This window comes from Rhinolophus sinicus, linkage group LG02, assembly GCF_036562045.2.
Source record: "Rhinolophus sinicus isolate RSC01 linkage group LG02, ASM3656204v1, whole genome shotgun sequence".
Classification (NCBI taxonomy): domain Eukaryota; kingdom Metazoa; phylum Chordata; class Mammalia; order Chiroptera; family Rhinolophidae; genus Rhinolophus; species Rhinolophus sinicus.
Genome location: NC_133752.1, coordinates 111,772,384 through 111,798,346, shown reverse-complemented (window position 1 = coordinate 111,798,346; position 25,963 = coordinate 111,772,384). Strand labels below are relative to the sequence as shown.

The window sequence follows — 25,963 nt, the reverse complement described above, 5'->3', positions numbered from 1 at the left end:
AGCCTTTTCAGCACTTCCAAATGGTAGACTTGGTTAACTGTTTGTCTATTTGGTACAAATTCATAATGAATAATCCCTCTGATATCAAAAAAGGTTAGCAGCATCATTGCAACAAGTTAGCAAACTAAATTGTCAGATTTCGTAGATACTTGAAGGATTTAACAAACAAACACAGTGCTGTGGATTGTGTTTCAAATCATTTTTGGATTCGGAATCAAAGAAGACAAGTGTACAATGTCTTTTGAGACAACTGGGGAAACTTGAATATGGACTCGCTATTTCATGATAATGAATTACACGTTAATTTTGTTGGTATTTACAGTGTTGAAAGAGTACTTTTTAAAGAGTACTTACTTTGTATAAGGAACAACGTGTAAGACGTGATGTCTGGAATTTAAAATGACAACAAAACATATAAGATACCTGTGAATGAAATAAAATCATTTCTTTCATTGAGAAAATTTTAACACTTTGTTGAAAGCCTTTTTTTTTTTTAAAGATTTTATTGGGGAAGGGAACAGGACTTTATTGGGGAACAGTGTGTATTTCCAGGACTTTTTTCCAAGTCCAGTTGTTCTTTCAGTCTTAGTTGTGGAGGACGCAGCTCAGCTCCAGGTCCAGTTGCCGGTGCTAGTTCCAGGGGGCGCAGCCCACCATCCCTTGTGCGAGTTGAGGAATCGAACTGGCAGCCTTGTGGTTGAGAGCCTGTGTTCCAACCAACTGAGCCATCCCAGAGCTCAGCGGCAGCTCAGATCAAGGTGCCATATTCAATCTTAGTTACAGGGGCGGAGCCCACCTTCCCTTGTGGGATTCGAGGAGTTGAACCGGCAACCTTGTGGTTGAGAGCCCACTGGCCCATGTGGGAATCGAACCGGCAGCCTTTGGAGTTAGGGGCATGGAGCTCCAACCGCCTGAGCCACCGGTCCGGCCCTGAAAGCCTTTTAAAGACAACTAAATAAGTAGAGGGAGATGCCGTGTTAAGAAGTTGAAAGATTCAAGAGCATGAAAGTGTCCTTTCCTCCCAAATTGATAAATAGATTTGGTATAATAGCAATCAAAATCCCAAAAGGCTGCTGTTGAGTTTTGGTTGCCTTGGTTGTTGGTTTGTTGGTTGGGTTAGTGGAACTTGACAAGCTGGTTCTGAAATTTATAGAGGTGTAAAGGGCCGAGAATAGCCAAGAGCGTTCTGAGAAGACCAAGGTAGGCAGGTTTGAATTAGTAGATATTGAGACTTCTTATAAATTAAAAAGTAATTAAGTAGTAATTAAGGTAGTATAGATTTGGCACAGAAATGTAAAAGCAAAGATACCAGAGAGCCACAAAACAAGCACACATGTATCTAGGAACTTTATATGTGACAGGGTAGTAATGCATGCAAGTACTGCTAGGACAGTTAGTTATCAGTATATGTAAAAAATGAAATTTTCTCTTACCTCATACCATACGCCAACAATGAAGTTATGTTTCCGCCTCATACCATACAGAACATCAGTTACCGGTGGATTAATGATTTCAGTGTAGAAAACAAAGTTACAGAATTTTCAAGGAATATCTTTAGATACTTGGGATTGCAAAGTTTTTGTGAAAAAGTCACAAAGTGGCAAACCATAAAGGAGAAGATTGATATATTTGAAGCAATTAAAAATATTAAATTTTGTAAATGAAAACATACCACAAAGCAATTAAACAAATAATTCATAGACTGGAAGAAAATGTTTGTGTAACATATAACAAATAAAGGATTAAGATCCAGAAAATATAAAGAATACTTATAAGTCATAAAGAAAAAGATATCCTAATTAAAAAATGGGCAAAACACTTAAGTAGCTATTTTACAGAAGCAGAAACTCAATGAAAAGATGTTCAACCTCAGCAGCCAGAAGCATGCATTTTAAAACTATAATGACATATATTTGTATATATATCTACCAGATTGGCTACTCGTGTAAGTACAAATTAATACAACCTCCTGGAAAATAATTAGTCAAGTTGAAGGTATACCTACCATATGGTCTCACGATTCAGTTTGTAGGCCTGTACCTTCGAGAAACTCTTGCACAGGTATGTCAGCATGTACCTAGCAGCATTATTTGTAATAATAAGAAAAACGAAACAACCCAGTTGTTCATCGACTTGTGAATGGGTTAAAACAATTGCTGTATGTTATTTTATACTGCAGTGAAAATGAAGGGGATAAAAAAACAACTACATTATACTCATTGATCAGTATGAGTCTGAAAACATTAAAAAGAAAAAATAGTTTATTAATAAACTAAATTTCAAAAACGTGCAAGCTAAGTAAAGGATTCATATATGTAGCAAAACGATAATAAAAGCAAGGAGATTTTAAACACAAAATTTTTCGGATGTAGGTTAATTTTCGTGTGGATGCAGTGGAATAGGGTGGGGAGTTTCAGAAGTAGAGACATAGTTCTGTTGCTTAAGCTGGATTCCGAGATCTTTATATCATTATTTTCATTTACATAATGCATGGCATATAGCCTTTTGAACATTTGAAAGATTTAATAATCGTAAAATTAGAGTTGTATTACAAAACCTTTCTTAATCCATTCTCCTGTTTCATAGCATTGATGTCAGGAGACTGTTTCCGTATTTCCAACATAAATCTCTGACCTTTTTCAAGTCATTTCAAACTACCTCATACCCTTCTTTTGTTTTATGTTTTTATTGTGCTTCAGAAAGTACATGCTGAAATACATGTTCTTGGAACATCAGTTTGCCACTATTAGGAGAGCATTTGCAAGTGTTGGAAAATTTTTGCAGCAGGAATTCTCTGTTGGTTTTCAGGCTATTCCTTGGTGGCAGCAGTGTAAGTCTGTAAATAAACATATTTTTTTCTATGCATATGTGTGAATAGCGTGATTTTTCTCTCCCGTATCCACAGGCAGGTGAAAGACCAGAATAAGAAGGTTGCAAATCTGAAGCACAAGGAACAGGTGGAGAAGAAGAAGAGCGCGCAAATGCTCGAGGAGGCGCGGCGAAGGGAGGACAACCTCAATGACAGCTCCGCGCAGCTGCAGGTTAGAGCCGAGTCTGCAAGGGGCGGGTGAAGACCTCTCGCCCCCGTAGGGCATGTTGTTTGTCTCTTCACCTTTATGCGCCTCTTTTTCTCTTTCTAATCCTGCTTGCTGCTTTCCTCTCAGACCACCTATTTAGCAATAAAGGAATGGCTTTAAGTAGAAAAGGCAAGTTTTATTCCACAGCTTTGTGAGGACATCGCAGCATAGGAGAAAGTTCTTCTGGCTTCAAGTTGATCACACTTAATTGGTAAGTTCAATGTCAGTTTAATGAGTGGATCCTATTGAACTTTAGGGTGGTCAGTGTAACTGTTTGCTATTTTCCTCCATTAAAGTGCATTGCTAACCTTGGTTTGTGTCTGTGTTTTAACTTCTTTTGTCCATTCTTCCTCCTCCCCCACTTTTTTCCCCACCTGTCTTTTCTATTTTTCCCTCCTTCCCTCTTTCTTTCCTTCCTTTTTAAAAATTCGGTTTAGAGAGCCTATTTCACTGTCATGCAGGATGTATAAACTATACTTTTTTTACTTCAGTGGAGTGATAATTGATTAAGTCAAACCAGGTTCAATAACAGTAGTAGCAGTGATCATATGATAAGTGCCAATTACGTGCCTGGTCCTTGATGGTGGCCCCGGGCATTCGTTATTTCTAACCTTCACCACTGTCCAGCAGGGTAGACGGTTATGTCCACAATGTACAGATGAGAAAATAGACCCAGAGAAATCAAGTTAATTAACCTGAATGCACACAGCTTTCTAAGTGGCTCAGCCCTGACATCTTTACTGGAGAGATTTGGAGTAGTTAATATCTGGTATGTTGAAGCCCGTTTTAGGCTTTCAACATACTCATTTCAGGCATGAAAATCCGAATTAATTCCTTTTTTCATTCCTTTTTATATAACTTTTACTGATTATAAAATACATACCCGTTATAGAAACAGTATAAATTTCCTCAAACACACCAACTTTTGAAAAAAGCAGCATACCAGTTTTCCCTCACTGTCAATTTTCTCTTCTTCCTCCTTTTTATTTTTTGTGCCAAATCTGATAGGTGGAAACTATTTAATGTTTGTTTTAATTTATATTTTTCTGATTACCAGTGAAGCTGAGTATTTACTCATATCTTAAATTTTCATTTGTTTATTAAGGAAATCAAACCTATCTCTCTTCCATGGTGGCTTTTTCCCCATGATTTTTTAGCTCAGGTTTTCCCCATTCTGAGAACATACAAATACTTACCTATAAATCTTTTTTAGTTGTTCTAGGCTTTCATTTTCTGCTTTTACTTTTTCATTTAAATTATTTTAAAGGTATTTTGTGTGATGACGGTCTTAGCTTCTCTTCATTGCTGACAATTTCACTAGACTATAGGAAATTATTTCATTGCTTATCAGTTTGAATTGGCATCTTTATATTTTGTGAAATTGCTTAATAATTAAGGCTGTTTCTAGTATTTCAATTTAACCTCCTTCTTGAACTAGGATCGCATTTTTTTAATTATAGAAAATATTTATTTTATGATAGGATAAGCCCTTCTGTATATTAGTCCCTTCCTTAACTGTTTCGTTTGTCTTGTTTCTCCCTCAGCCTCCATTTTATTGTTTTCTACTACCAGTCTGTCTGTAAATGGAATGGCGCCTTTTTAATCTTTTATCAGTTGTTATAACACAAAAAGTGCTTTCGTATGTAATCTCTTATGTCCTCATATAATCCAAGAGATAAGTAAATCAAATTATTTACTTATATTACATATCTTTATGTAATTTTTATAAAGAAATACATAATATTTTCTCTACATTACATATAGAGAAAACTAGTTTAGAGTGGGTGAATGACTTTGCCAACGTGTCTCAGAGTGGTAGATATTTTAAGATTAAAGTAATGAAAAATGGGAACTGATGGCCACATGCATGTCAGTCATTCAAATATCATGCAAAGAGCTGGACTACAAATAGGATACTTTGGACCTGATTTCAGTTCTTTTACCAACCAGCTCTGTTATTTATTTTTTAACCGCCTTCCTGCAGATGACAGCCCAGTGGTAGTATCGCTGGCACCCAGACTGTGAGGTCTACATCTGACTCCGCGCTCAAAGATAAGCTAGCGATTCCTGGAGAAATGGCGCATAGTAGCATTCATGAGGGAGTAGAATCATAGAAAAGCAGTTGATTGAGGATTTATCATTTTTAAAATTCTTCTTCCTGATTTCTTTTGTGTGTTTTACATTTCTGAATGTTCATTTGGGGCCATCTATTGATGTTTTCATGAAGTAGGAGAAGTAAAGGGAAGGAATTATTTTAGGATTTTAGTGTTTCTACTATAGAGATAATAATAATTCTTAGATTAAAATACATTCTCATGTTAAAAATAAATACTTTATACTTAATGTTTTGAACTTTGATGGGTCATGAATGTTTAATTTTTCCTTGGTTTCCAAAGGTTAATTCTACTTACCATGTTAACAAACACAATGTGTTTTCTTTTGTTTGTGAAGATGAAAACTTGATTTGGACTAGAAGTTTCATTTTTACCTTTTGTTACTCAGTGACTGCCAGTTATGGTGTTAAGTTCATCAATTAGCTTCACTCTTCCTGGTAGAAGTTACAGTTTGCCACAAAGATTCGTATAGCTTTTTAATTTACCTTTCTTTATTATGAAAAATAAAATACATTTTAAAAAGTACATAAATCACACACAGTGTAAATAATGCACATGAAGTGATTGTCTCAAGGATATCACTGACATACCAGGAATCGTATGTGTATTTCTTCCCAGTCACTATTTCCTCCCTTCCTTCAGACGAAATCATTATTTTGGTTTTTATTGTTCTTTGTTTTTCTTTCTACCTGAATACGTGTTAAATAAAAAGTATAGGTTAGTTTTGCATGTTTTTATTTTGTATAAATGGAATCGTATTTGTTATTTTGTGACCTCTTTTGTTCAGCATCATGTGTGAGATTTATTCATGATAGTTGTGCATAGCATTTGTACTTTTATTGTCCTTGCTGTGCTGTGGCTTTTTTTTACTCAAAATTCCATATTTTATTTTGAAAGTTTTCTGAAAAGATAACTTTATTTCTGTCCAATTTTCCATTTTTAGAATTCTTCAGATAGAATCAAAAGTATTCATTTCTTGCAGAAAGTGAGTTTGGAAACAAATTGCTTTGTTCTTGGCTCTACACATTAAAAGAATTCTGAAGAGATTAAACAAATTCCTTACATATGAAATGAAAATGATACCCCAAATGGAGGGGATCTAGGGCTCCCATAAGCTCTAAACATGGCTTTTGTTTATCCTGGTCTCAGTTATGAATGCCCTGTCTTAAGATACCACCTTGCTACTCAGTTGTATCCTGTTTGTAACTTTGTCTTTTGGAGAGTTATTACTCTGAGCTGTATTAACTAGTCTCAACCTTTATTAGAAGTCCCTTGATACTCTTAAAAATTACTAGAATCCCCAAAGTGATTTTTTTGTGGGTTATAAATATTATACACATAGGCAGTACTCACTGACTCAGCTGTCCAACATCTACATGTATCCGAAGGTGCATCTCCAACAGGACAGTGTACATGTGCGCAAGATTTTTGCAATATTGGTGGTAATTGGAGACAACCTAATTGCCCATAGGTAGGCGAGTGCTTGCATCCACTGTGGTACATCCACCCATTGGAGACTGGCAGCTTTTAAAAAATAATGAGGAAGATCACTCATGAACTGATAAGGAGTGATTTTCAGGACATTCTGTCAAGTGTAGAAAAGAAGCACAAAAGACATCTGTTGTATGCTACTCTTGATGTAAGAAAGTACAAGCATATCTGATCTTTTTTTCAAAAGAAAACAGGAAGAATAGACTAGAAACTAAAGAAAGCAGCAGTCTGTGGGAGTGGTTGGGAGAGGAGTGGAAAGAAGGGGAAATGGGATTGGGGAGTAGGTTTGAGGCAAAAGTGACACTTCTCTCAGCATATCTTTTTGTACAGCTCTGACTCTTAGACCCTCAGTAAATTTCACATATCCTTCATAAGCTCTAAAAACGAAGCAAAACCAATCAAGCTGTGTGTGTGTGTGTGTGTGTGTGTGTGTGTGTGTGTGTGTGTGTGTGGCGGGGGATAGGGGGGTGACCCAAAAAGTAATAGAAATGCTAACAAACGGACCTGTTTTATAAATGAATAACATAACCGTCCTCAAAGGGGTGGGGAAGAAGGAAACTAACCTGAATAGTTTGGAAGACATTTTCTTGACTGAATAAAGTGAAGACAAAAAGAAGTGTACATAAATGTTGTAATCTAGTAGTAAACGTGTGTTTCACAGAGAATAAGTTAGGCATTCTGAAACCACATTATATGTATGCTAGAATTCAGCAAATAAATGTGTTGTAGATAATGAGGGCTGAGTTTTTTTATTGTTTGAAACAGAAGTTGCAAACGAGTGGGAAGGCTTAAATGAACCCTGTGGTGTTGTACTTGAATCAGAAATAGTAGTATGAACTCATGGTATTTAATTTACAAGCAGATAGATATAGGGATACTGATGTGTATCTATGCATGTGGTTATTATACCACATGCATATTATACCACTGATGTGTGTATTATGCATGTACTTACTAACTCTTCCATTAAGAAGGCTTGGAAACAATAAGCATAGCTAACAACCAGATACTGGTTTTTGTACACCTTTCTACAATCAGATGAAACAAAGTCTCTTGGAAAACAGGGTGATTCCAGGGCTGGGGCAGGAAAATTACACAGTGAGCCCAGGCCACCTTGTGGTTTCAGAAAGTAGAAATGTATGAGCTCTACAAAAGGATCTCTCACAAAATCTTTTGATCTTGCAATATCTTAGGTACGTACATGACTATTGTAGGACTTGATGGTACAGTAGTTGTTGAAAGTGTTTCTAGCCTGGTCCAGACATACTCACACTTAAACTGTTTTACAGTTTCATTTGATATTCACACACAAAGGACATGAATGATAAAAACAGTGAGGCACATATTTGTAAATATTGTGTTTGCCATTCTGGTGCCTCTTCTTTTGATATTCTGCATTTAGTTTTGCCCAATTTTCTATTTCCCGTACTCAAGAATTTAGCTCTGAATTTTCTGAATTTTCATGAATGTTTTCTGTAAGCCATATTTCAATTTAATTGGGTAAATCAGATTTCAGAATAATCTGTAGTTGTCTTCCATAAATAGTTATAGAGTGCCTGTTATGGAACTGTCACTCTAATGAGTACTGTGAGGGTAGAGATCAATAGGAGATGGTTTTTCCCCTCTCTGAACATTACACATGTTTATTATAACCTTTTTTGTGTGGATATGTCAAAAGGTGTGTTACAGTGCAATTCAGAGTAATGGCTGTATGAGGAACTGAAATTAGGTAAATCCCAGCAACAAGAGCTTCCCACACAAACATTATATGGAAGCATAATCTCAGCTGATGTGACTGATGCTGATTTGGGGATTAGAAAAGCTCCCTATTGAAAGCCTACTCACCTTTTAAGGTGCAGATCAGTGCTCCCTCCTTTGAAGTCTACCTAAATTCTCACGGTTGGAATTAATCACAATTCTTTGTTGTAATTCCACTAGAGTGTATTTCTGCTTTGGTTTCAGGTGTTATTTTATCTTACTTAGTGCTTTATCTTATTTATGTGCTTACTTATGTGCTTTATCTTACTTATGCTAATGATTTTCTGTGTTGTTTTCCCTATTTACCTGAGTTTGGGAACCATGTCTTGGTGCTTTGTACATAGTTGGTTCTGTATAAAAATGTTTATTGATTTTAATTGTATTGACAGATGTCAGGAACTCTCATTCACAAGCATCTTAGCCTGGCCTTTGGAGTCTCCCATCATCCAAACCCTTTAAGTATAGATGACCCTTGCACAATGCAGGGGTTAGAGGTGCATTGCCCGCTGACCCCCTGCAGTTGGAAATCCTCATATAACTTCTGACTCCCCAGAAACTTAACTTACTAATAGTCAGCCTACTCTTGACGGGAAGACTTACCGATAGTATAAATAGTCGATTAACACATATTTTGTATATGTATTATATACTATATTCTTACAATAAAATAAGCTAGAGAAAAGAAAATGTTATTAAGAAAATCAAAAGAAAAAATATTTACAGTACTGTACTGTATTTACGGTACTATAGATTTATGTTGTCTGCTTACAAGATGAATTGTCTGTGTATTCATGACATACCTAGCCTTTTCTTAGTTATTTTTGCTATTTCTAGGATCTGCAGTTCATCTGCAAGTTTTTACAAATTGTCACAAATCTCCAAAAAATTTTCTAGTATATTTATTGGAAAAAATCTGCGTATAAGTGGACCTGCACAGTTCGAACCTGTTTTGGTCAAGGTCAACGGTATTTCTAACCTCATTTCTAGGTGAGATCCTCTCTAGTGTTGCTGCCTTAGTCTAGGCACGCTACAGTGCTGGGAGTCCTTAAATACAGCTTGTTGGTTTCTCATCTGTGCTCTTCTATTGATGCAGAATCCTTTTCCTGTTGATTTCCACTTTTGCCACCAAAAGATCCTGGCTTACAATTAGCCTTTGTTGATGAATTCTACCCTGTTCTCATTATTGTCTTATCCATTGTTCCTCAGCCTTATGTTTAATTGTACTCTATTGTTTTATACTTTTCAATACGTTGTTTCATAATTGCTCCTGTGTGATTTAATCATGGTTTCCCCCTTCTCTACCAGCTTATATCGGCTTTAGGATAAGGGCTATTTTTTAAATTGCTCTTTAGCCTTTCTTAAACAATATTTTGCATAGGTAGCTAGCTGTTCATTAATTGCAATGATAATTGTTATAAATAACGCAATTTAAAACTTGAGTTACAAATTTAGAAAAAACTTTATGATACTATATTTAACATCTTAATATTCTCTAAAATTTCACAGAGTACTCTTTAAGGGCCTCACGTATTTTAGCAAAGGAAATGTCCTCTTCCCTCAGTTGAGAATATTTACCTTGTATATTTTTATTCTTTAAACAATAACACTTTGTCTTTTGACAAAACTACAAGTTTTTGTCACATTCTAATAAAGCAAGGTAGACTAGACTGGAAAGGGGCTCATACTAACAGTGGTTTGGTGCTTTGTTTTTATTTATAACAAAGATAAGTATCTGAATTTAACCTTGAGAAAGGGGACTGTCAGAGAGATTAATGGGTCTGCTGAACGAACACTGGATCGTATGTGAGTCAGCTCTCCTGAGACCAATAAATATTAAGAATAAAGTTCAAAGAAAATGAAAACAATAGAAATAGAGATAGGGAAAAGCATTTTGGGCATATTCTCTCTTAGCTGCAGAATTACTGAAATGTTTTTCTTTCAAATTTGATTTGATTTGCTCTATTTACAAACAGAATTTCTTCCATTTTGGTAAGACATTATTTTTTTACTTTCTGAAATGAAGACTACTTATCCTTGGTTTTCACATTGATCATGGGGATAATTATTTATGAAAACCTTATTTAAAAATTAAGATTCCCTCACATCTTTCTAGAAATAGTATGTGATGTGTCACATGCTAGATACCTCTAACATGAATGTTCTTGTTTTTGTCAAAATAAATTTTGGTTTCTTCTTGATAGATGTTCTCCTTGGCCTATTTAAAGATTTAATCCTGTATAATTTCTTCCTTTTTAATTATTTTTTTCTTGGTAAAACAGGATTTTTTTCTATTTGGAATATGGGCATGGGTGAATTTTTATGGTGTTCTTGATAGGGTATTAAATGGGGTTAGGATTATACTGAAAGAATGTTCATGATAGTACTAATATGTAGCGAGTTCAGCCATTTCCTAGAGTTAAGGTTAGCCCTGTTGTATGGGAAATTTGGCCACATCCTTTGAGCTTATTATAAGAATGTTCACCGTAAAATGATGAGAGGTTAATGTTACGTTTGGCACTAAATTTTTATCAGTAAGTACTGTGTTCTCACCTCAGTGAAATGAGTGGTTTAATCCTTTCCTTTGTTATTGTGGAAACTCCTTCTTTGAATTTGGAAAGTGAAGTCTCCAATAAGATTCTTTTCATTTTTAAAAAAGAGAGAGCTGAGGCCGACATACAATATAGGCCCTTTGCCAAGACCTCAGATGTGAGAGTCGGCCTCTTATGGACCACATCAGTTGTTATTATTTTAAGTAAAAGATTACCTTTGGGATTTTTGGTAAAGACTTTGAAAATTTATGCTTGTTCTTTTTATAAGCATACCAATCAGAGAAGACATGTGCTAGGATTAGGTAAACCCCATGTCCTTGCCCAAGTTTCTGATAACCAACTACCAGAATTTTCAAGATGAGAACCTGGCCAATAATACCTGGGATGCCAAAAAAGTGTGTACACGTGACTTGCATTCATCTTTTGTTATCCATATATTTTGAGTATTACAATTTTAATACGGTTTTTTCCTTTCTTAACATTTGTATACATTTTTTTGACACCCTCTGCATATATGGGATTTTTGTACTAGATGCTCTGTAAAAGTTATTTACATAAATCAATATTTCCATGTCTTTAATGAAATGCATCTGTTTTTGTTTTGACTTTGATTTTTAACAATTGAGGCTATATCAGAGTTCTGCTCTAACTGGGGGAGATATTTGACGGACTTTAGAAGAGAAGGTGAAAGAAAATATCTTTAAATTTTAATCCAAAGCATTTCCTTAAAATAAAAAGTAGTTGGTGTGTAACCAAATTCTGTCTCTGTGTTAGGCTGGCTTTCTTTTCTTAAAATTGACTGCATTAGTGCAGCTGGCTTCAATTATTTTCCCCACTAAACATCTGAACAGTTGGTAATTGAATTCTGACATGTTGAATGATTTTAATGAAATTTTCTGCATGTGTATGTATACTTGGGGGATGGGGAAGAGGGAGAAAAAATAGCAGTGGGGTTGAGGGTGATAAAGAATTACTGTCTCTTTACATTAAGGATAACGGATAGCAGTTAACATTAATATCTTTCAGAACATGTTAAAGTCTCTCTGGTAAGTGGTGTTTACTCCAGGGGAAGCAGCTCTTAATATTAATCCAAATAAATGATCTCCATAACCATGGTAGAGTCAGAGTTGAGAAAGGGATGAGTGAATGTGGGAGGCTGTGTTATCTTGGATAATCTAGGAGAAATCTGCAATGACCTTTCTACTGCTGCTGGAAAAAGGAAAAGCTTAATAAGGTCTACCATTATTAAGTGACTTCTTTTATGTTACTGTGTTATTGAGCCTTTTTTCTTTTAATTTTGAGAGAGATGTTTGAAGAGATCAAAAGATTAATTTTAATTGCTGTGTTTTGTTGTTGTTGTTGTTGTTTTGCTTTCCTTATTGAGGGTTTGATTTGAACGGCAGTGAAGACTAGAGTCTTACAGCTGCAGTGTTGTGTAGCTTAATGGTCAGAGAGCTGATGTCAAGGAGCAAAGTTCAGAGGAATGTATTAGGGAAGTAGTATTATGGGATTTGCTAAAGAGTCCAGGGTTCTTGTTAATTTCCCTGGGTGACATTACAGTTACAGCTGTCACAGCTTTTGCCTTAATTTCGTCTGAATATAGAAGTCATCTTACTTAAGGATATTAGGAATTATTTGGTAGTTTCCAGTTTTCTCTCTCTCACCCTCTGCCATGCCCCCCAAACTAGTCACATAAACCTCCTGTTTGAACCCTATACTCTGTGAATGAAGTGGTTTCATTTGATCTCAGTTAATATTAGTATAGTTGGCACAGGAAGTTGGCTTCAGTACCTAATTCAGTGGTAGGAAAACTGGTGTGTTAGTTTTGATGAGTGCAAACATAATTTATAGCAGTTGAAATAAAATCTAAAGACGCTGCTGTTAAATGATTTAATTACTGACTGATTTAGATTTAATGAACTATTTTAAATGGTGAAGCACGTTCCTTTGCTGTCACCAGCTAGATGTTAAAGGTGTTCTCTGTGGCACACAGTGCATGTCTAAGTTTTGGGTTGCCTGGATTGGTTAAACAGACTGAAACTTACAAGTTAGAGCAGGTGAGTAAAATGGAAGTCTCTTTTTCTACTTAGTTCTTTTCCCCCCAGGCTGCCTATTTAATACTTGTCTTCCAAATAATGAGTACTACAAAAGTCGATTAATACCAAACAGTGCAAATAATTCCTGTCTTCGTAATTTTAAATTAGACTCTTGTTTTTGGCTAAATTTTGTGACAGCCCCCCTCCCCGGCTCCCACCCTTTCCCAGTCTAACTTAAGAGTAGAATCGCTATGATGAAAATTCATGAGGGAACAGGAGTCTCAGTGAAGGCCAATAAGACTGACTATTTCATTTCATATTTTCTTTAAAAATGGGTTGATTCCCAAAAGGAAAGAAGTTCACTAAAATATGAGGACTAAACTGATTAATAAACCTCTGTTGTATTTAGCATTCTTAGTATTGAGCTATTAATGAATTAAGTCAGATTGCTCTAATTTTTACCATAAGCACAAGAAAACATCTCTCATTAGAACTCAATCCAAAGGCAAATTTTATTCTGAATAATTCCTGACAGAATATGCATTTTGATGAACTCACATCCAGTAATATGCTGATCCTTATCTCACTTTTATGAAGTCTCCTTAATATGTATCTGCCTTTTACATTTTAGGTATGTTTGGGTTCCATCATAACACAGTGTCATTGCGTTCCATTTTCTTATAGTTGCAAAGCAAAATCTGTGTCTTTGTAGTAAAGGCCCTATTGTCCTAACAGATATTTTCCTCTCAGAAGCAGTTTTGATAATCACTGCTTTCATTCTTCCTTGCCTCATTGATAGTCCAGTTCTCTTGTACTGGAGCTAAAGTTGGGTACTGTGATAACCGTCTTCCAAGATGGCCCCCAATCATCCTTACCGTCTGGCATTCATTCTCTCTTGTGTAGCCCTGTCCTGCATTGAGTCAGGATTGATCTGTGTGAACAACAGAAAATGTCAGAAGTGGTGGCTTGTGACTTCTGACACTAAGCCATAAAAGACATTGATGCTTCTGCCTCGCCTCTTGGATCACTTGCTCTGAGGAAAGCCAGGGGACATGTCCTCATGACACTCAGGCAGCCCTGTGCAGAGGAACAGGCCCTGTGCCAAGAGCTGTTACCAGCTGCCAGCCATGTAAGTGGAAGCAGAGCACCGAATCCTGGCTGACGTCTTCACTATAACCCACAGAGACCCTGGAACCAGAACTGTTTGGCTGAGCTGCTTTTGAGTTCCTGACCCACGAAACTGTGTGAAATAAAAAATGTTCACTGTTGTTTTAACCTACTAAATTTTAAGGTAGCTTGTTAGTGTAACAATAAACAACTAATAGAGGCACTTTATACCCTAGGTATTAAAGTGTTCTGCCATATGCCTGCATTTTTTTCTTTTAAAACAGCTTGGTTTTCTCTGTTGGCAGAAGAGTAAGTGCTTTTGAATTTGATTTATTAATGTTATCACTGCAGTAATTTTCAGTGCTAAGGATTGTTAGTGGTTTTGGCAGTGTTTGCGGTAAGGATTCTCACCTATGTCACTCATATTTGTGTGTTAATAGGCTATGAGCTAAGAAAAGTTATGAATTTATATAAATCATGATGTGTTATATAGCCTTTTATGGCTACATTTCGTATGTAAAAACTGTTCTAGCAATTGCAGTGCTATCCAATAGAAATATAATGTGAGCACATACGTAATTTTGAATTCTCTAATAGTTTCATAAAAAACTAATTTTTATAATGTATTTTTTAATCCAATATATCCAAAATATTACCATTTCAACATATGATCAATGTGAAGATTATTAATGAAACATTTCACATTCTTTTCTTTTTGGTAGTAAGTTTTCAAAATTTAGTGTGTATTTACAGAACGTCTCAATTTGCACCATCCACAGTTTAAGTGCTCTGTGGCTGTGCACACATAATGTATTTAGCTGAAGATGTTTAGAAGACTTTATTGGAAGCCAGCAGCAAATCAGCACGGCATGTAAACAACAGGAATAATTTTCTCAAACTAAAGTGTGACATGTCACATCTTAACTTTAATCTGTATCGATGTGTGGTTCCAGTAAGTAAGTCATCCTTCTATTGGCTTTAATGCCTCAGATCCTTCAACCTGTGGAATATTCTGGGGATAGAAGGGATTGGGGATATCAGAGGTTCTGCACAGATTTCTCCAGGATTATAGGCTTATAACAGCATAACTGCCTCATGGTTTCACTTCAGGACTGTGTGTGTGGACTTTCTGAAAGAGAAAGTGTAGTTAAGACTACGAAGCACACACATATTCAGGGCCTTAGGCTGTCCCTAGAGTAATCACTGTCACTGTTTGAGTCACCAAGAAGCACTTCCCAGGACTTTCAGCACACCCCTGACGTCCTCAGTCCTGGGCCTGAGAGCAGAAGTATACCGAGTCTGTTGTTTCACAGTTTCTGAAGTCCAGTGCTTTACCAGCTGACATTTTGTGGGCTCACAGGTATTCAGAGCAGCTGGTGGTAACTGCCACTTCCACTCACAGTTCAGGCATTAAACAGATTAGAGATTTTTCTCTTCCTCCAAGCAAAAATAGACCATTAAGTATACGTGGTGTGATTAAAAGATACGGTGAATGGTTAAATTTAAAAAAATTATTACAGTAAAAGACACTGCTATTAATCCCCCTCAAAATACTCCCCTTTGCTTCAAACATACTTATCCTGTTGTTCTTGCCAGTTTCTGAAGCAGTTCTGGAAGTCACACATCGCTTCTGGTTTTGGCAACTTCTGTCAAATAAAAACATTACGGTGTGTCCTTATCCACCTTATTCCCTGGATCTGGTACCGTGCGACTTCTGGCTCTTCCCCAAAGTCAAAATGATGTTGAGGCAGCTATGACAGTGCAACTAAAGACACTCACGAAAGAAGACTTCCAGAACTGCTTCTGAAAGTGGCAAGAACAATGGGATGTGTGTTCGAAGTGATGGGTAGTATTTTGAGGGGGATTAATGGCGATGTGACTTTAATAAATTTTTTTTAACATTTACCATATTTTATGACTACATCTCATATATAGTGTAGATGAACAGTTTTGTCACTAGAATTCTGTGTCAGGCTATCACTAAAATGGACTCACTAGCATTTTTGTAGTAGTGAAGGAAAGAAAGAAACTATTTGCACAGAAATGGGGTCCGGGGCCAATTTTGAAAGCTATTGCTTTGGTGCTGTGTCTCAGACATATACTATTGGGATATTTTAAGCTTTAGCTATCTTCACAATAATAGCAGAACTTACTATAATATATCGTCCTTTTAAAAAATGTTATTTGGAGTATCCCACAGTTACCTGAAGCCTGGAAAGGAATTTCCCATCATAATTTTGACTTACTCATGCAAATTATTGGCATGAAGAAACTCACGATTTTTGAATAAAAAAACTGAACAGCACAATGACTTAAAATTTACACATTTTTTCCTTAAATTTTTTTTGCCATTAATGCTTTTTCAGTTATTTAATTTTTCAGTTACAGTTGGCATTCAGTATTATTTTACATTAGTTTCAGGTTTATAGCATAGTGGTTAGACATTTATATAATTTATTCAGTGATTTTCTGATTAGTCTGGTACCCATCTGGCACTATACATAGTTGTTGCAACGCTACTGACTATATTCTCTATGCTGTACTTTATATCCCTGTGACTGTTTTCTAACTACCAATTTGTATTTCTTAATGCCTTCATCTTTTTCACCCAGCTCCCCAAACCTCTCTCCTCTGGCAACCATCAGTTTGTTCTCTGTATCTATGAGTCTGTTTCTGTTTGTTGATTTATTTTGTTCTTTAGAGTCCACATATAAGTGAGATAATGTGGTATTTGTCTTTCTCTGCCTGACTTATTTCACTTAACATAATACCCTCTAGGTTCATCCATGTTGTTGCAAATGGTAAGATTTCATTCTTTTTATGGCTAAATATTATTCCAGTGTATAAATGTAGCACATCTTCTTCATACAGTTGTCTATTGACGAGCAGTTGGGTTGCTTCCATATCTTGGCTGTTGTAAATACTGCTGCAGTGAACAAGGGGTGCATATATCTTTTCAAATTAGTGTTTTGGGTTTCTTTGTATAAATACCCAGAAGAGGAATTGTGGGGTTGTAAAGTAGTTCTGATTTTAATGTTTGAGTAACCACCAAACTGTTTTCCATAGTGGCTGCACCAATTTGCAGTCCCACCAACAGTGCACAAGGGTTCCCTTTTCTCCACCTCCTCGCCAACACTTGTTTGTTGATTTATTGATGATGCCATTCTGACAGGTGTGAGGTGATATCGCATTTTGGTTTTTATTTGCATTTCTCTGATGATTAGTGACATTGAGCATCTTTTTATATGTCTGTTGGCCATGTGTACATCTTCCCTGGAGAAATGTCTATTCAGGTCTTCTGCCCATTTTTTTTAAATTGGATTATTTGGTTATATGAGTTCTTTATAAATTTTGGGTAGTAACCCTTATTGGATGCATTATTGGCAAATATCTTTTCCCATTCAGTGGATGTCTTTTTGTTTTATTGGTGGTTTCCTTTGTTGTGCAAAAAGTTTTTAATTTGATGTAGTCCCATTTGTTATCTTTTTCTTTTGTTTCCCTTGCCTGAGGAGATATATCAGAAAATATATTACTGAGTAATGTCAGAGAGTTTGCTGCCTATGTTTTCTTTTAGGAGTTTTATGGTTTCTGTCTTACATTTAAGTCTTTAATCTGTTTTGAGTTTATTCTTGTACATGGCGTAAGAAGGTGGTCCAGTTTCAGTTTTTTACATGTATCTGTCCAGTTTCCCCAACCACAAACAATCAGAGAGAGAGAGAAAAATAATCAAAGGCATCCAAACTGGAAAGGAAGAAGTAAAATTGTCATTATTTGCAGATGACATAATATTATACAGAGCCATTTATTGACTAGACTGTCTTTATCCCACTCTATATTCTTGCCTCTTTTGTCATAGATTAAGTGACCATACAGGTGTGGGTTTATCTCTGGGCAATCTATTCAGTTCCATTGATGTATGTGTCTATTTTTATGTCAGTATCATGCTATTTTGATTACTGTAGCCTTGTAGTATAGTTTGAGATCAGTTAGTGTGATACCTCCAGCTTTGTTCTTTCTCTAGATTGCTGTGACTATTAAAGGTCTTTGGTGGTTCCATATAAATTTTAAGATTATTTGGTCTAGTTCTGTGAAAAACACGATTGCTATCTTGATAGAAATTGCACTGAATCTCTAGATTGTTTTGGGTAGTATGGGCGTTTTAATGATGTTAATTCTTCTTCCTATCCATGAACATGGTATATGCTTCCATTTGTTTGTGTCCTCTTCAGTGTGTGATAGTTTTCCAAGTAAAGGTCTTTTCCCCCTTGGTTAAATTTATTCCTAGGTATTTTATTTTTTTGATGCAGTTGCACATGGGATTGTTTTCTGAATTTCTTTTTCTGGCAGTTGATTCTGGGTGTATAAAAATGAACCCATTTCTGAATATTAACTTTGTATCCTGCTACTTTACTGAATTCATTTATTAGTTCGAATAGTTTTTTTGGTGGAGTCTAGGGTCCTCTCTGTATAATATTATGTCATCTGCAAATAATGACAATTTTACTTCTTCCTTTCCAGTTTGGATGCCTTTGATTATTTTTCTCTCTCTCTCTGATTGTTTGTGGCTAGGGCTTCCAATACTGTGTTGAATGAAAGTGGTGAACAAGGCCCTTGTCTTGTTCCTGATCTTAAGGAGAATGCTTTTAGCTTTTCCCCACTGAGTGTGAGGTTAGCTGTGGGTTTGTAGTATATGGCCTTTATTATGTTGAGGTATGTGCCCTCTATTCCCACTTTGCTGAGAGCTTTTATCATAAATGGATGCTGGATATTGTCAAACACTTTTTCTGCATCTATTGATGGTATCATATGATTTATCTTTCATCTTGTTTATGTGGTATATCACATTAATTGATTTGCAGATATTGATTCAACCTTGCATCCCAGGAATAAATTCTGCTTTATCATGGTGTATGATCTTTTTAATGTATTGCAGAATTCGGTTTGCTAATATTTGATGATGGTTTTTGCATCTGTGTTCATCAGGGATATTGGCCTATAATTTTCTTTTTTTGTAGTGTCTGTGTCTGGTTTTGGAATTAGGGCAGTGGTCTCATAAAATTGATAGTATGCACTTCTCTTGAAATCTTTGGAATAATGTGAGATGCATAGGTCTTAATTCTTCTTTAAATATTTGATGAAATTCACCTGTGAAGTCATCTGGTCTAGTACTTTTGTTTGTTGGGAGTTTTTTGATTAGTGATTCTATTTCGTTAATAGTAATTGGTCATTTCAGATTTTCTATTTTTTCTTGATTCAGTATTGGAAGATTGTATGTTTTTAGGAATTTATCCATTTCTTCCAGATTCTCCAATTTGTTGACATATAATTGTTCATAATATTTTCTTACAATCATTTGTGTTTGTTTGGTATCAGTTATTACTTCTGTTTCATTTCTGATTTTATTTTTGCCCTCCCTTTTTCATGATGAGTCCAGTTAAATTTTTATCAATTTTGTTTATCTTTTCAAAGAACCAGCTCTTGGTTTCATTTATCTTTCGTGTTCTTTTTTAGACTCCATTTCATTTATTTCCACTGTGATCTTTATTATTTTCTTCCTTCAAGTCACATTGGCTTTGTTTGCTGTTCTTTTTCTAGTTTCTTTAGGTGTTAAGGTTAGATTGGGTTTTTTTGAGAGTTTTCTTATTTCATGAAGTAGGCCTACATTACTATGAATTTCCCCCTTAGGACTGCTTTTACTGTGTCCCACAGATTTTGGGTTGTTGTATTTTCATTTTCATTTGTCTCAAGGTATCTTTTGATTTCTTCCTTGATCTCTTGTTGACCCATTCATTATTTAGTAACATGTTACTTAGCCTCTGTGTGTTTGTGTGTTTTTCTTTTTTTTTCATGTAATTGGTTTCTAATTACATACCATTGTGGTTGGAGAAGACACTTGATATGATTGCAATCTTCTTAATTTTATTGAGACTTGCTTTGTGGCCTAGAATATGGCCTATCTTGGAAAATGTTCCATGTGCACTTGAAAAGAATATATATTCTGCTGCTTTGGGGTGAAATGCTCTAAAAATATCAATTTAATCCATCTGATTTAGTGCATCATTTAAGGCCGCTGTTTCCTTGTTGCTTTTCTGTCTGTAGTATCTGTCCATTCGTGTCAATGTTGTATTAAAGTCCCCTGCTATGATTTTATTACTGTTGCTCTCTTTATGTTAGTCAATTTTTGCTTTATATATTTAGGTCCTCCCATGTTGGGTGTATAAATGTTTATAAGGGTTATATCCTCTTGGTGGGTTGATCACTTTATCATTATGTAATGTTCCTCTTTGTCTCTTATTATAACCTTTGTTTTAAAGTCTATTTTGTCTGATATAAGTATTGCTGCCCCATCTTCTTTTTTCATTTTCATTTGCATGACATATCTTTTTTTAATCTCTTTACTTTCAGTCTGTGTATGTCTTTCGATCTGAAGTGGGTCTCGTGTAGACAGTATATGTATGGGTTTTGTTTTCTTACCAATTCAGTTACCTTATATCTTTTGATTGGATCATTTAATCCATTTACATTTAAAGTGATTATTGATAGATACATAGTTATTGCCATTGTATTACTCATATTTATGTTCTTTGTTTTTCCTCCTCCTTTTTAAGGAAGTCTCTTTAACATTTATTGTAGTACTGGTTTGGTGGTGATGAACTCCTTCAGCTTTTTCATGTCTAGAGGCTCTTTCCCCTTCAATTTTAGTGATAGCCTTGCTGGGTACAGTAGTCTTGGTTGTAGGGCCTTGCTTTTTATCACTTTGAATATTTCGTGCCAATCCTTCCGTGACTGCAAAGTATCTGTTGAGAAATCAGCTGACAATGTTATGGGAGCTTCCTTGTAAGTAACTAGGTTGCCTTTCTCTTGCTGCTTTTAGGATTCATTCTTTGTCTTTCACCTTTGCCATTTTAAGTATAACGTGTCTTGGTGTGGGCCTCTTTAGCTTCATCTTGTTTGGGACTCTCTCTTCTTCCTGGACTTATATGTCTATTTCCTTTTCCTGGTTAGGAAAGTTTTCAGTCATTATTTTTTCAAATATTTTCTTAATCCCTTGTTGGCTCTCTTTTTTTTTTTTTGGTACCCCTATGATGCAAATGTTATGCTTAGTGTTGTCCCAGAGGTTCATTAAATTGTCCTCCATTTTTAAATTCCTTTTTTTGTGTGTGTGTGGTTTCATTTGGTTGTTTTTCTGCTACCTTGTCTTCCAAGTTTCTGATCCAGTCCTCTGCTTCATCTAGTGTGATGGTGATTTCTTCACTTTGGTTATTGTATTTTTCATTTCTGACTGGTTCAGTTTTATGGTTTCTGTGTCCTTTTTTATGTTTACTATCTCTTTGTTGAAGTTCCCACTGAATTCATCTGTTCTTCCCCTAGGATCCTTGAGTGTCCTTTTCTTTCTTTTCTTTTTTATTTTTCTTTTTTAAGATTTTATTGGGGAAGGGGGGTAAAGGGTACAGGACTTTATTGGGGAATAGTGTGTACTTCTAGGACTTTTTTCCAAGTCAAGTTGTTGTCCTTTCAATCTTAGCTGTGGTGGGCGCCGTTCAGCTTCAAGTTGTTGTCTTTTCAGTCTTAGTTGTGGAAGGTGCAGCTTAGCTCCAGGTCCAGTTGCCTTTGCTAGTTGCAGGGGACACACCCCACCATCCCTTGTGGGAGTCAAACCGGCAACCTTGTGGTTGAGAGGACATGCTCCAACCAACTGAGCCATCCGGAAGCTTAGCGGCAGCTCAGATCAAGGTGCCTTGTTCACTCTTAGTTGCAAGGGGCGCTGCCCACCATCCCTTGTGGGACTCGAGGAATCGAACTGGCAACCTTGTGGTTGAGAGCCTGTGCTCCAACCATCTGAGCCATCCAGGAGGCATCTAAGCTCAAGGTGCCGTGTTTAATCTTAGTTGAAGGGGGCGGAGCCCACCATCCCTTGTGGGACTCGAGGAATCAAACTGGCAACCTTGTGGTTGAGAGCCCACTGGTCCATGTGGGAATCGAACCAACAGCCTTTGGAGTTATGAGCATGGAGCGCCAACCGCCTGAGCCACCGGGCCGGCCCCTCCTTGAGTGTCCTTTTAACCATTGTTTTAAACTCTGTATCTGGTAGGTTGCTTGCCCCAATTTTGTTTAGTTTTTTTTTTTTTCCCCCTGGAGTTTTCTCCTGTTCTTTCATTTCGGAACTTTTTGTTTGCTTTCTCATTTTGGCTCCCTCTCAGTGTTTATTTCTATGTATTAGGTAGATCTGCTATGTCTCCCAGTTTTGGCCCAGTGGCCTTGTGTAGCAGGTGCCATGTGGGGCCTAATGGCACAGTCTTCTTGCTCACTTGCACTGGGTGCTCCAGGAGTGTCCCTTGTGTGGGTTGTGTGTGCCATTCTATTATATTTGAGCCTGCATTGCTGTTGGCACATCAGTGGGTGGGATTGACCCTCAGGCTGACTGGCTGTGGAGTTTAGCCTCATCCACAGCTTAAGGGCTGTTGTGCAGGGGGCTTATCCCACTGAGCAGGATTTGCCCCAGTGGGCTCTTGTGCCTGCTGAGACCACCCTTTGGGTGTGGTGCTTGTGGGGCTAATTGTGTGGTACTTTACTGTGGTCTGAAGCTGTCCTCCACGTATGTTGGTTCTGGGACCTCTTGGGAAGGGCTCTGGTGCAGGCCCAGGTCAGCCACTGCCTGTGACTGGCCAGGGTCTACGTGGTAGGAGCTACAAAGGGATTTGCAGTTGGTTGCTCCCTGTGCTGGATGTGGGAGAAGCACGTGGGAGAGGCCATATGTGAACTGAGGACAGCTGCTTCCAGTTTCAGGCCTGGAGTAGGTCTGCAAAAAGTCTAGGGCACCCTGAGGCCTGCTGTTGACTGCTGTCTCCCGTAAGGTTCAGCTGCTGATAGAGTCTCCTGTGGTACACGAGTTGGGTAAGGCAGGGTCTCAGGGGGTGGGACAAGTTTTGTTCACCAGGTTAGTGTGAATTCTGGTTTTGTGCCAGTGCTGAGCCTGGAGCTAGATTTGGCTGTGTGGGGAGGGCTCAACACAGGAATGGTGGTGACCCCGTGCTGGCTGCAGGGGAGCAGGATTCTACATGGGGAAAATGGCACCTGTCCCTCCAGTCCTCACCCCAAAGCCTCACAACTCAGTTTTCCCCTGTATGTCTCTGATTCCTCCCTAGTCACTGTCCCTCTGCCAGAGCCCGGGGTGAGTGCCTGCGAGTGAGTAAGTCTATACATGGACCCTTTTGGAAGACATCTGGGTTTCCCACAGCTTTCTGTCTCAGCCAGATAATGTGGGGCCTTCTCTTCCCAGCATTAGTAATCTGGACTGGGGAGCCCTGTGTTGGACTGGGGTCCCTTGCTTCTCTGGGGGACCTCCACGGCAGAAGTATCCCACCTGATTCTTAATTTCCACATGCATGTGTGGGGCCAGTGAGTTTTGTGTCTCTGCTTCTTCTGCCAGTCTCAGTGTGGCTTCTTTATATCCTTCGTTTTAGGACTTCTGTTCAGCTAGACTTCAGATGATTCTCCAGTTTGATGGTTTTATAATTCAGTTATAATTTTTATGTGGTCACAGAAGGAAACAATCACAGCGTTTATTTCCTGCACCATCTTGGATCCTCTACCATTAGTGCTGTCTTAAGATATATTTGCCCAGACTACTTTTCTCTTTCCATAGTAACTAACCCAAATGTTTAAAGTGTCAGTATCTGAAATAGTGAGCATATTTACAACTATTTTTGGATGTTCTTTATATTCTCATTAGTTTATTTGCAGTGTTTTAACATTTTTAAATCTGGTTTTGAATTTTTTAGAGCAATATGTATTTATACTACATTAAATGTGAAATAATACTATGTGGCTTATAATAAATACTAATAGGCCTCTATCTCATTCTTGTCTAACTTTTATTCCTGCTCTCCTGAGTCAACAAGCTTCACCTCTTTCAGTTGTTTCTTTTGTTTACCTTCACCTTTCCAAATGACTTTCTTATATTATTGTTTTATTATTTTTCTTATTTGACATTAATTATCTGTTAACTTCTTATTATGAATAATGAGGAATTAGCTTTTTTATACAAGCCACCACACACATTTCCTGTTTTTTATCTTTCTAATATAGTAATACCAAGTTTTATATTATTGTGTCTAAGGCACAGAGTATATTATGATTACACTTCCTTTATAGTACTTTTAGTTTTTTCTTGTGGTAATAATTGCTTTGGGGTTTTTGTTTATTTTATTAGTTATTTGTATACATATCACTAGTGTTTTCCAAACTTCCTATCTTGAACTCTAGCATTCCTCCCAATATTATTATTACTGTAAAATATATTATCCCTTATTAATTAATCCTTGTATCTATACATCCACTCTTTTTTTTCTTGGAAGCACCTTTCCTCAAGTTTCTATTCTATGCTCCTAACTGTACTTTTTCTCTAGCCTTGCTGCCACCCTCAAGGCTTCTTGCTTCACCACTCACGTGCGGTAGGTCCCCATTTTTCTGGATCCCAGGTCTTTCTCTTTCTAGGTTTACTTCTTCAGTTTGATACCACACATTCCTAGTAGATTTCTGTGTCTGTAATGTGATACAAATTTTTTCAGACTTTGCATTCTACCCTCATTTTTGGATATAGAATTCTAGATCAGAAATCATCTTTTCTTCAGAATTTTGAGAACATTACCTCATTGTCTTCCAGGTTTCTGTGTGGTCCTTAAAAATTCCAATGCCTTCCAATTTTTTATTCTTTATGGGTGAGCACTTTGGGCCTTTCTAAAACTAAACAATCTTTTATTTTCTCTAATATTCTAAACTTAAAAAAAAATAGAGTACATATAATCTAAGTACAGAAAAATGCATTTAATCTTTATGAAAGTGTGAGGACAAGAAAGAATAATTATAAATATTATCTAAGAGTGTGGTTAGGACTCTGGTGTTTGTAGAACTAAAAGATTCTGTTTATTTCTGGCATTGGCTCAATATTTTATTAAATGAAATAGATTCAAGGTGTAGTTCAGTAGAAAGGCAACTTCCTTGGTTTACCATAACAGATATCTATCAAGATTCCAAAAATAAAACTGAGCCAAATTTTACACACTAGATGGATTAAGTAGTTGTGGACTTTGTTGATGAAGGTGATGGGGGTATTTACTCTCTTATTTTCTTGTTACCTGGGTTAATACAGTTACCTTAGAGCAGGTGGTTCCATGTTTAGTTTTACATTGAGATGTTATGCAACTTTAATATCTCATAAATATTATTCAGCAGTCTTCTCCGTTTCTTTTTATTTGTGGTTTCACTTGACTTTTGTTCTTCATCCTTATTATAGAGAAAGATTTGAACCAGACTTTTCCATGAAGCCCAGATAACTTTGCTTAAGTCAGTGGTCTTGCACACGGAGCCCATCTGGTAGATTGGTTTGACCACTGCTTTGAGGAAACTGTTAGTATGAAAACCTGTACTGACCATCAGCATTATGACAAATTGCTAACCATCTTCTCTCTCAAAAAAGTTTTACTGATAAAGCCACAGAGCTGTTTTTAGGTCCATGCAGGAGTACAGGTAAACCTGTTTGCTTGAAATTGGGTAGTTATTTGGAATAACTTTTTCAATTTAGGATTGAGGATAGGATAATAGTTTGAGTGAAAGACATAATAGACTGGATGACGATAACATAGTACTGAGTTATTCACAGGTTGATAATGGTAAACATTAGTGTTTCTTTTTGCTTACACCAATTTAATTCAGAATCCCAGGTTGCTACAAATATGGTTATGTATGAGAGTATTTGAGAGGACTGAATGAACTAATTATTGCATTCATCCCTTTCTGCATAATTCTTCTGTTACATTTCATTTTCTTTA

At 36.6% G+C, this 25,963-nt stretch overlaps 1 protein-coding gene across 13 annotated transcripts in view; it reads left to right on the top strand.

Moving 5' to 3' along the window:
* ERC1 (ELKS/RAB6-interacting/CAST family member 1) overlaps positions 1–25,963 on the top strand; it is a 490,623-nt gene that overhangs the window by 222,810 nt on the left and 241,850 nt on the right. For all 13 annotated transcript variants that reach the window (XM_019711308.2, XM_019711306.2, XM_074325175.1 and 10 more), the window contains one exon: positions 2,906–3,041. In XM_019711308.2, coding sequence (XP_019566867.1) covers positions 2,906–3,041 — 136 coding nt within the window. The remainder of the gene's footprint in view (positions 1–2,905; positions 3,042–25,963) is intronic.